Below are 12146 nucleotides of genomic sequence, written 5' to 3' on the forward strand. Positions count from 1 at the left end.
TATTCCTGGCAAGTTTAGATGTCTTCCTACTCCATCATGTCTCGGAAACATTTCCTGCTTTTTCCTTTTTGACTTTCATTATTCATGCCCTTCTCACAGTTAAGGTTCTCGTTGTTGGGTAGAGGGAGGAGAGAGAAGGGTGAGGAAGGCCAGTATGACAGAGTCCTTGCCTCTGTTAACGTGACTCTCAGGTCCTGTAACTGATCTGCTTACTCTCTACCCACCCATCATCACCTCTAAGTTTAGAAAAGGAGCTCAGGGATGTTTTCAAGAGAGCATTTTGCATCTGCTCTTCCATAAAATGCCTCCATCCAGCTTCTCAATTCTGGAGAGGCCTTTTGATAAAGAAATGAATATTAAGTAAAATTGTGAAAGGTGATTCTACAGAGGTCATTCATTCAATATCTGGCTGTGACACCCTTAGCTCTGGCGACCTAAAGGGACTGGAACCTGAGAAGTGAAGTATCGTGGCTGCTTAGGCTCAAAGGCAGTGGTTAACCTTCCTTCAGGAAGCTGATACAAGCTAATGGACTCTTTCCTTCCAATGTATTTACAGATCAAAACTGGGATACAAACTCAGGTGGTTCACTCTTCAAGCCCATCCCTGAAACTCTGGATATTTTCCACTCAGGGGAAGGGAATCCTTAAAATGTCCAAGTCACCAACTCTAACCAAGTTAGAGTTAAAATGGATTCACAGAAGATATGGAAGTCAAGGATAGAGTTAGCCCAGCAGGTCTACAAACAAGTAGAGCAGAGACCAGGGAAATCCAGGATGCTAGATCCTTCCACATGAGAGATTCTCCAACAGAGGAGAAAGAATGCTAAAAATTATATTCATGTATGTATATAAAAGTCATCAAATTCTCATTTATAACCCTAGAAGCATGGACTCTGGAACAAGACTAAGGTTTGAATACTGGCTATGAAGGCTGCTAGCTATAATTCCTTATATAAACTAACCTATCTCTGTGAGTTTGTTTCTTCTCTGTAAAATAAAAATACTACCATAAACCTGTTAAGGTTATTGTGAGGACTAGATGCGTTGATACATAAAGTTTCCCAAATCTGACATATAGAAGGTGCTCAATAAATGATGACAAATGTTCCTTCACTTGACTTTATAAATATTTTATGAGTACCCTGATGGTTCGTGGCTCGTATTGCGAGGGATAATACTGCATGGCTCATGTTAAGAGTGAGAAAGGACTCTTTTCAAAGCACCCAAGCTCAAGTTCTACTTCTACAATTTTAATTTTAAACTTTCGCAAGTGATTTAACCTTTTTGAGCCTAAGTTAATTCATCTGTATTATGTGGAAAACACCAGTACTATTTCATAGGATTATTGTCTGGCTTGAGTAAAAGACACTAGTATTGAGGACAGTATAGGAGCTAATTTTTTCCTCTTTGCTTATCTGTTAGGTGAAAAACAGCAACATGTTAGGGTTTTATTTTGCTTTCCTTAAATGTCAGTGAGGTTGAACATCTCATACATTTGAAAACCATCTGTATTTAGTTTTCTGTAATTGCTTATTTTGTGTCTTTTGTCCATGTACAAAAGCATAGAAGGAATAATGACCTTGAATCAGGCACAGCTTTGAATTGCAGCTCTACTACTTTTAACCAGCTACATGACATCTCTGAGTTTCCATTTCTTCATTTATCAAACATGTATAGTAAGAACAATAATAGCAGTAACTTGGCAGCTTATTTGACACATAAATTACATGCTGTAATGCATAAAAAGTATAATATGCCTACATATAGGAAGCTATCATTAGTAACATCATTATTAGCCTTCTCATGATTTATTAATAATCTCCCTATCATTATATATTTATTTTCAAACATTTCAACACTGTTAATCCTTTAAGTAAAATGTTTCCATCAGCAGATTTAACAAGTCAAGCTAACATAAGCATTTTTATAATACTGTCTTACTGTTTTCCAAATAGGATGTAACAATTTACATTATCATTAATAATGTTTGACTGTAGCTGGCTGTACATCAATCTAGGAAAAAGTGCATTAGTGTTACTTAAAAGGTCTTTTTTTTAACATATGAATTTGATACCTCATGGTCACTTTAATTTGCATTTTTTTTAACCTATTGTGCTCATTCCTTTTTCATACATGCTCTACAGAAAACACCAGATACTGGGCTGGAAGATATTTGTATCAATCTAAAGTAACTAAAATCTTAGGAATCATCCTGAAGTTACCAGTTGTGCCTGACCTGTTTCATAAATATTTCGGCACTGATTCAGTTTTATTCAGGTTAGATTTTGAGATCTAGTCCTAAAATTACGAGGAGCTATAGTCCCACACTTCACTATTTAGAAAGACTTAGATGTAACCTTACCACGTTAGGATTAAATGGTGGTGGAATCTTCTTCTGCACAAGATCAGTCCAGCTGAGTGACTCAAAAAAGGGATGATTCTGAATCTCAAGCTAGAATGGTAAAGAAACAGATTTATTATTTACTAATTGCCAACATCCACTGGATCATGGAAAAAGCAAAAGAGTTCCAGAAAAACATCTATTTCTGCTTTATTGACTTGCCAAAGCCTTTGACTGTGTGGATCACAATTAACTGTGGAAAATTCTGAAAAAGATGGGATTACCAGACCACCTGACCTGCCTCTTGAGAAACCTGTATGCAGGTCAGGAAGCAACAGTTAGAACTGGACATGGAACAACAGACTGGTTCCAAATAGGAAAAGGAGTTCATCAAGGCTGTATATTGTCACCCTGCTTATTTAACTTATATGCAGAGTACATCATGAGAAACGCTGGGCTAGAAGAAGCACAAGCTGGAATCAAGATTGCCGGGAGAAATATCAATAACCTCAGATATGCAGATGACACCACCCTTATGGCAGAAAGTGAAGAGGAACTCAAAAGCCTCTTGATGAAAGTGAAAGAGGAGAGTAAAAAAGTTGGCTTAAAGCTCAACATTCAGAAAACTAAGATCATGGCATGTGGTTCCATCACTTCATGGGAACTAGATGGGGAAACAGTGGAAACAGTGTCAGACTTTATTTTTTTGGGCTCCAAAATCACTGCAGATGGTGATTGCAGCCATGAAATTAAAAGACACTTACTCCTTGGAAGGAAAGTTATGACCAACCTAGACAGCATATTCAAAAGCAGACACATTACTTTGCCAACAAAGGTCCATCTCATCAAGGCTATGGTTTTTCCTGTGGTCATGTATGGATGTGAGAGTTGGACTGTGAAGAAGGCTGAGCACCGAAGAATTGATGCTTTTGAACTGTGGTGTTGGAGAAGACTCTTGAGAGTCCCTTGGACTGCAAGGAGATCCAACCAGTCCATTCTAAAGGAGATCAGTCCTGGGTGTTCATTGGAAGGACTGATGCTAAAGCTGAAACTCCACTACTTTGGCCACCTCATGCGAAAAGTTGACTCATTGGAAAAGATCCTGATGCTGGGAGGGATTGGGGGCAGGAGGAGAAGGGGATGACAGAGGATGAGATGGCTGCGTGGTATCACTGACTCGATGGACATGAGTCTGAGTGAACTCCGGGAGTTGGTGATGGACAGGGAGGCCTGGCGTGCTGCAATTCATGGGGTCAAAGAGTCGGACACGACTGAGTGACTGAACTGAACTGAATGCTAAAAAATATACTTAGTACTCACTGAAGAATTTTAGGAAGCCAAACCATTCCCACTTGGTCCCACACCTTCCAGAGTTCTTTCTAGGCACATGTTCATGTCATTCAATGTGGCAAAACAGTGTAGTAGACAGACGCCCAGAGGAGGCGTGGGAGAGTTAACTCAGAATGACCAACTTAAGTTATGTCCTCTTCAAGTCATTGTTTCCTCACAGGCAAAGTGAGGTTAACACTTCAGCCCTATATACTTCATAGGTTGTTGTAAGAATCACTGGCAAATATGGAAATAAAAGTGGTATGAAAGGAATAAAGTACTACCTAGCTACGAAGAATTATTATTACTGCTGAATGTGGAGATAAAGATGTCGAATGCGACTTTTACATGGTGAGGCTGAGGTAAAATTCAGGTGACAAGCTCTACTATCAAAAACAATGCCATTCTGGGTTACTACTGTTGAAAGCTGGCAAAGTACTCATACCCATTCCATTTTTTCTCCTACAAGGAGCCACAAAGTGTATAAAAAGTAGGATCCCTATCCTGCTGCTCAGGGGAAGTGATATCTGACCAGAGTTCTGGAAGATCAGTAAGAATGAGCCAGACAAAAAAGAATGAGGGGAGAATATTCCAGGTGGCATACAAAGGGCCTGATATGGCAGATAGTTTAGTTTGGTCAAGAAAACAAGAGCCCAGTATGGCTGCAGTATAGGAAAAGATGGGGATTGTCACACACAGAGGAGCTCAAGAGGTAAATGGGCTGTACAACATTGGGTCTACGTGAGGAGTCGTCTCTGCTGATTCTATTTTCGCTATAAAACAGAAGGCAACAGCATCTGCTAAAAGTGAAGAAGGAAAGGAACATAAAAACTTGGCAAGAATGCTGGAGTGGGTAGCCATTCCCTTCTCCAGGGGATCTTCCTGACTCAAGGGATCGAACCTGGGTCTCCTGCATTGCAAGCAAATTCTTTACCATCTAAGCCACCGGTGAAGCCCAGAAATTTGGAGAGAAGGTCTAAAATAGTCACTACAGAGAGCAGGAGCATTAGGTGGAGAAGCATCCAAGAGACTAATGACTAGACTTCACAGTGCTTCTAATAGTCTCAGTTGTGTAACTTCCATCAGCACCGTCCACTAGCCAAGGGATGGCAGATGGATTGATTCATCCAGGGTTCCAATTTCTGCCAGTGAATTAAACAAAAGGACTGAGGTACAAGGAGGGAGGGAGCATTAGCAAGGCTTCCTAAAACAGTGGACTCTGGAGCCCAAGTCCTGCACTCCACCACGGAGTTCACTATTCACAGCTCAAGTTCAAGACTGACAAACAGCCCTCAAGAATTTCTGAGAACTTTTAATGAATTTAAAATTCATGTTCCTAGGTAATTCATGAATTCACTAATGTAACACCAGTAACTTTGTTAGCAATTAAATTATTCTGATTTGAAGTGAAAAACAAAAAAGAAAAAACCCCTGCAAATTCCATAATTTTTTCAAGGAGGTGTCACATTTACATTCTCAGGGGAAAAAAGCCCCTGAACGATAGTTCAAGCAAAAGTTACTACCTCATGTAGTCAGGAGGCACTTAAATTCTTCCTAAACAAAATGAGCCTAAAGTTTAGGCAATCAAAAAATGCAAGCCACAAATTATTTTTTTAGGAAGAAGGGGGGAGCAAAAATGCTAATAAATGAAATCAAATAAATAATAGGATATGAAAGCTGGATATGGAGGATGAAGAAGACAGGATCAAATTATTCTGAAGGTCAAATGAAAAAATGCATGTGCAGAAGTTTTATACACTGTACAGTTTTATATAAACCCTGGTGAAAATTTTTGGGACAAGCATGGTTCCTTTTCATGGTACTATTCTTTAGGAGCTGTATTCATCCCATTAAATACTACATAAAATAAGGATTTTTCTTCAAATGATAAATAAATAAAGAGGCTACTGAAAAAGATGTACATACAAAGTCTTCTTTGGCACCGAGTCGATTTTGCCTGTCTTTTTCTAGGAGTTCTTCCAGAATGGACCAGGCAGTGAGGCTCACTCCTGGCCTCAAATTTAGAGGCTTGTGAAGAATATTGTCATACATTTCAGCCACGTCTCGGCAATAAAAAGGAGGCTTAAAAAACAACAACAACAACATAGAGAAAGAAAGTTAGTATTAATTGAACTATGCACAAATGGGGTTTAAAATTGTTAGATTTGGCCCTGACCTAAAGTGAGCAGTCTGCGTCCAGCAGCTGCAGAAAAGCACTGGCATCTCTGGGCCTGTGTACCCCTGCAGTAAGCCCTCCCATGGGAAGAGATTTTAGAAGTCAGCAAACTGTAGAGCTTAATATATGGTCACCGAATGAATAGGGGCTGGTTTATTCAATAACACTGGGCAGACAGGTGTGAATTGCATATAAGTTGTAATAATAACTGTTTTCAAGAAAACAACCTCCAACTTCACCATAAGACATGATGATAGAATTACTGGAAACAGAAATTTGACACAGGGCAAACATTAAATGATTTCTTGAGACACAGTAATATACTAATTACAACGGATTTTTAGAAAGTGTTCTTCCTAAGGACTTGTGGCCATGGCAGTGTCCTGCTGCTGCAACTGCTTAAAGACCTGAGGCACAGCTTCAGCGTGAGGATCGGCCAGTTCATTACTGAGTTAAAAGTTTTGAAGGAAAAATAATTTTTAAAGTTAAAGAAGTTACAGGCTTGTCATTTTTTTCCCCCTTTTGTACAGGAAAGAAAAACCTCATTTTTTCAGTTTTTAAAATGTAATTTTATTTCTGAATCATTAATATAAGCCTGATTAATGAAGTATGTGATTCAAATATTCCCTATTGAGTCAGCTGCATTTTACATGCAATGATATTTTATACTCTCAAAGACTTCTAAAGAAATTAAAAGGATATGAAAATATCAGGATGAGAAACACTCAACACTTAAAGAATGTAAGATATAACGTGGTTAGCAGGTCTTCTAAGTTATCAGCATAACCAGAAAACTAGGTCTTTTTTTTTTTCAATTGGAGTATAATTGCTTTATAATGTTGTATTAGTAACAATGTGAACAAGCTATAAGTATACATATAATCCCCTCCCTCTTGAGCATCCCCCCTTCCCACCCCTCCAGGCTGTCACAGAGCACCAAGGTGAGCTCCCTGTGTTAACACAGCAAAACTGGGTCTTTTTAACAAGTGGATTGTGGTCAAGGGCAGAGAACAGAGTGTTGGCTGTCATAGGGCATCTGTCATTCAGAGTTAACAACATGAGACAAATTCTCTAAAACATACCTCAGGGGTTAAATTTCATCACCCCTGTTTTCAGGGGACACACACACACACACACACACACAGCAAACAGAAAAGCCACGCCCACCTCAGGTCTCAGTGACGGTGGGCGTGGCCTCGTGAGGGCAGCATGGAGTGCATGGCTCCCAGCATGAGGCTGCTGGCCACACAGGACCACCAAGGGAACCTAAAAATGTTTGTTCTGGCTGAAATGATATTAACTCAATGTAGTAAAACAACTTGACTTATTAAACAGAAGCTTTGGCTGATAATGTCTTTAATTAATAAAAACTGGGGAAACTGATTACATAGTAAACATCACTTTTTTTCCAATGAAATCTTCAAGACATGGTGTTTATGGTAAAGGGAATAAAGGACTCCCGGTGATTAAAAAAAAAAAAAAAGAAAAAAAGCAGAGCACCAGTATCCTAATTAAATCCTATGAAAACAAAATACAAGGCAAAAACCTAAAGGTATTATTATCTTCTGATAAATAAAATCTTTTTCTTTCCATCTTTTTGAAATTAAGAAAATTAGAAATTAGGCAGAATGGCCAGAGTAAACTGCATGAAAGTGGGTAATTTTAATGTTATAACTAGGTATCTTATTTCTAAAAAATACTAGTGGGGTGAGAATATTTGAAGTAGTGATTAGTATGGCAGAGAAATAATTCTAAAAAATCAGTAACAAAATGACAGGGTTTCTTTTTGTGCATACCCCTAATGTGGTTCTGGATTCATTTAACCAGGTTACTACTGTTCCGTTAGTGTTATCTAGTTAACAAGGGTCCACAAGATTACTGAAAGGCAAAAGAGAAAACTCAAATCAATTACAATGAAACACATACCAATCCATAGAGCATCTCATACAGAACAGCACCAAGGCACCACCAATCCACAGTGTTGTCATAGGGCTGTTTTCTGATTACTTCAGGTGCTAGATACTACAGAAAAGATTAACTATTAGAACAACTCAGAAACAAATCAAGACAAAACCTAGGAATAATTGAGAAATTTAATAAATCTTAGGTGTTATATCACACTAAATGAAACATGTTATCTAGATTTTCAGTTGGTTCGGTATTCTCACTGTATATCAGTGGTTCTTGGTCAGTGGTACTTGAGAGTCCACTGGGATAATTTTCAAAAACCACATATTCAAGTATTTTCCCCAGAAATGATGATGCAGGTAAGACAGAGAAGGATGACAAGTATAGAAACCATAATAAAGTAGGTATTTTGCAGGGGGTTGTCTTTCACAAAATTAATTTTAGATTAATTAATTAAATCTTATTTCTCTTTATTCTTGTTTCTCTTGAAGAAACAAGTCGTTATTGAAGAAAGATTTCTTAATATGACAATTATAATTCATTTTTTTTCTTTTCAGTGAAAGAAAAAAGAATAAACTGTATTCTTATTTAAGAATTATGACAGCAATTCTTTAACGTATTATTTTAAAAAGTTGTATAAGTTATTAGATGGCTATTTACACTTCAACTTGTAAAACATTTAAGCATCATGATTTCACACATATAAAACAGTGAATTTGAATTTTAGATTCCAAAATATATATTTCCTCTTCCCACATGAAATATATACAACGAAATACATTTTCAGCTTTTTTATGTGATACAAAGAAATGGGAAAACAAATAAAAAGGGTTTAATAGTTTGCGATCACATTAAAATTTAGACGACAGAAAAAAGCTACCTGGCACTTAAGATCACAATAAATAGGATATTTTTAACTTATATGCAGAGTACATCATGAGAAACGCTGGACTGGAAGAAACACAAGCTGGAATCAAGATTGTTGTGAGAAATATCAATAACCTCAGATAGGCAGATGACACCACCCTTATGGCAGAAAGTGAAGAGGAACTCAAAAGCCTCTTGATGAAAGTGAAAGTGGAGACTGAAAAAGTTGGCTTAAAGCTCAACATTCAGAAAACGAAGATCATGGCATCCGGTCCCATCACTTCATGGGAAATAGATGGGGAAACAGTGGAAACAGTGTCAGACTTTATTTTTCTGGACTCCAAAATCACTACAGATAGTGACTGCAGCCATGAAATTAAAAGACGCTTACTCCTTGGAAGGAAAGTTATGACCAACCTAGATAGCATATTCAAAAGCAGACACATTACTTTGCCAACAAAGGTTCGTCTAGTCAAGGCTATGGTTTTTCCTGTGGTCATGTACGGATGTGAGAGTTGGACTGTGAAGAAGGCTGAGCGCCAAAGAATTGATGCTTTTGAACTGTGGTGTTGGAGAAGACTCTTGAGAGTCCCTTGGACTGCAAGGGGATCCAACCAGTCCATTCTGAAGGAGATCAACCCTGGGATTTCTTTGGAAGGAATGATGCTAAAGCTGAAACTCCAGTACTTTGGCCACCTCATGCAAAGAGTTGACTCACTGGAAAAGACTCTGATGCTGGGAGGGATTGGGGGCAGGAGGAGAAGGGGACGACAGAGGATGAGACGGCTGGATGGCATCACTGACTCGATGGACGTGAGTCTCAGTGAGCTCCGGGAGTTGGTGATGGACAGGGAGGCCTGGTGTGCTGGGATTCATGGAGTCGCAAAGAGTTGGTCACGACTGAGCGACTGATCTGATCTGATCTGATGTGTGAAATTAGAATAACAAGCCTTTAACATAAATCTTAAGGATTATTATTACTGTTGAAAATGGAAAGATACACTTTGTGCTAGTTAACATGATTAGAGAATAGGTGTTCTGGTTAATAAATTCTGATTTGTAATTCCCAACCCCCATACACATTGCTTTATTTTCTTGCATTAAATAGCTTCATTATGAAATATTTTAACCATATAAAAACTATAAATATGTAATAGAAACCAACAGAGCTGCCGTCCAGACATAAGCAATGCTAACATTTTGCCATATTTGCTTTAGCTTATTTCCTTTAAAAAAAAGCAGCTTTATTAAGATATTCAAATATCAAGCAATTCACCCATTTAAAGTGTACAATTCAATGGCTGCTAATTCAATATTTACAGAGTTGTTCCAACATTATCACAATTACTTTTTGAACATTTTCATCACTGATTTATGATTTTTTTCTTAAGGATTAGAAATGTAATCAAATGCTTGAAGAAATCGAAGATAAACTTTTAACATTAAAAACAAATAAGCACAAAAAAGTGTAATTTATCTTTGTTGGTTACTGGTGATATCACAAAATCAGAGTTAAAAAAAAACTACCAATAAAGTTTTAAATGTTTATTTATTATTTAAATGTTTGTTTATTAAAAGAAGAGATGATTATCAGATATTCCCAGCTGGTTGGAAGCTGAAAACATTTTATTCTACTTTTCTTTCCTTTTTTTTTTTTTTGTGACAGCACCATGAGGCATGTCGGAGAAGGCAATGGCAACCCACTCCAGTACTCTTGCCTGCAAGATCCCACGGACGGAGGAGCCTGGTAGGCTGCAGTGCATGGGGTCACTAAGAGTCAGACACGACTGAGCGACTTCACTTTCACTTTTCACTTTCATGCATTGGAGAAGAAAATGGCAACCCACTCCAGTGTTCTTGCCTGGAGAATCCCAGGCAAGGGACGGGGGAGCCTGGCGGGCTGCCATCTATGGGGTCGAACAGAGTTGGACACGACTGAAGCGACTTAGCAGCAGCAGCAGCAGCAGCAGCAGCATGAAGCATGCAGGATCTTAGGTCCCCAAGCAGGGATTGAACCCACGACCCCTGCAGTGGAAGTATAGAGTCCTAACCACTGGACCACCAGAGAAGTCTCTTCACTTTACTTTTTTTATTTCAAATTTTATATAAACAATTTGTGATTCAGTTTTGCATTTTAGGTATAATTCCATGAATGACAAATGAGATATATTTCTTACCTCTGGTGTCCCACAAAATGTTGTTGTGGTGTCAGAAATAGCAATTCCTTCTTTACAAAGCCCAAAATCTGTTAAGACAACATGTCCCTGACAAACACAGGGGCAGTAAAATAAAAAATGCATGGATATAAATTGACACTTTTAAAGAACATTTGATTTTGAAATAATCATAGACCAAAAGGAAACCGCAAAAAATAATACACAAAGCTCCATGTCCCCTTCCCTCAGCTTCTCCCTCCTCCCACCCACCCCGTGCTGAGAGCCTATATAATGTAGGACAGTGTCAGAATCAGGAAACTGATACTGGTACAATTCCGTTAGCTAGACTGCCACCCTTATTTAGTTTTCACTCTTTTACACGTATGCATTTGTGTGTATGCATGTGTTGTTTTAGTTGCTGAGTCGTGTCCGAATCTTTCGTGACCCCATGGAAAACAGCCTGCCAGGCTCCTCTGTCCGTGGGATCTCCCAGGCAAGAATACTGGAGTGAGCTGCCATTTCCTTCTCCAGGGGATCTTCCCGACCCAAGAGTTGAACTCACGTCTCTTGCATTGCAGGTGGATTCTTTACCACCGAGCCACCAGGGAAGCCCTGTGTGTAGCTCTATGCAATAGATATATAGATTTGTGTAACTACCTCTACAATCAGAAAACTTTCATCAACCCAAAGGAACAAAAGAACTCTCTTATGTTACCACTTTATTTTTGAACTCCCCTATCCCTTAGTCCCTGGTCCCCTTACAACTACTAATCTGTTCTCCATCTCTCTGGTTTGGACTTTTCGAGAATGTTATATAAAACACTCATGTATGAATGGAACATGTGTTCCATTATATGGAATCACACAGTGTGGAACCTTTGAGGCTGACTCTTTTTCACTAAGCATAACATCAACCAGAATCGTGAACCAGCAGATTTTTAAAAGCCAATACTTACTACTGAATCCAAGAGAATATTTTCTGGCTTCAAGTCTCTATCAAATTAAAAGGAAAGAAAAGCAAAACTCAATTTGAACTGAAACAAAATAATAAAAAGACATTTTCAGAAGTGCAGTTAAAAAGTTTACCTGTATACTATTTTGATGGAGTGCAAGTAACCCAATGCACTGGCAATCTCAGCAGCATAAAACCGAGCTCTGTGTTCAGGAAAGGAACGCTCTCTTTGTAAGTGAAAAAACAGCTATAAAATTGAAGTAAAAATGAATACTAAGATAATTCACACATAAAGTGAGACACATATACTCTGTAAATATAAAAACAGGATTTATTTTTGTTACTTTGAACATGAGATAAAAAAGCACCAAAGTACAGAATTTTGATAGTCCCTTGCCTTTGTCCCCCATCCGCCCA

The 12146-nt window shown here is 38.3% G+C and overlaps 1 protein-coding gene across 5 annotated transcripts in view; it reads right to left on the reverse strand.

Moving 5' to 3' along the window:
* The window catches only part of LOC102392047 (serine/threonine-protein kinase Sgk3), a 120766-nt gene that overhangs the window by 1944 nt on the left and 106676 nt on the right, over window positions 1-12146 (reverse strand). For 4 of the 5 annotated variants that reach the window (XM_025265315.3, XM_044928721.2, XM_025265316.3 and 1 more), the window contains 6 exons: window positions 11864-11976; window positions 11734-11770; window positions 10799-10885; window positions 7773-7868; window positions 5597-5752; window positions 2363-2452 (listed from right to left, as the gene is read on the reverse strand). In XM_025265315.3, the coding sequence (XP_025121100.1) occupies window positions 2363-2452; window positions 5597-5752; window positions 7773-7868; window positions 10799-10885; window positions 11734-11770; window positions 11864-11976 (579 nt within the window). The remainder of the gene's footprint in view (window positions 1-2362; window positions 2453-5596; window positions 5753-7772; window positions 7869-10798; window positions 10886-11733; window positions 11771-11863; window positions 11977-12146) is intronic. The other variant, XM_025265317.3, reaches the window with a different exon arrangement.

This window comes from Bubalus bubalis, chromosome 15 (genome assembly GCF_019923935.1).
Source record: "Bubalus bubalis isolate 160015118507 breed Murrah chromosome 15, NDDB_SH_1, whole genome shotgun sequence".
In the NCBI taxonomy this organism is placed as follows: Eukaryota; Metazoa; Chordata; class Mammalia; order Artiodactyla; family Bovidae; genus Bubalus; species Bubalus bubalis.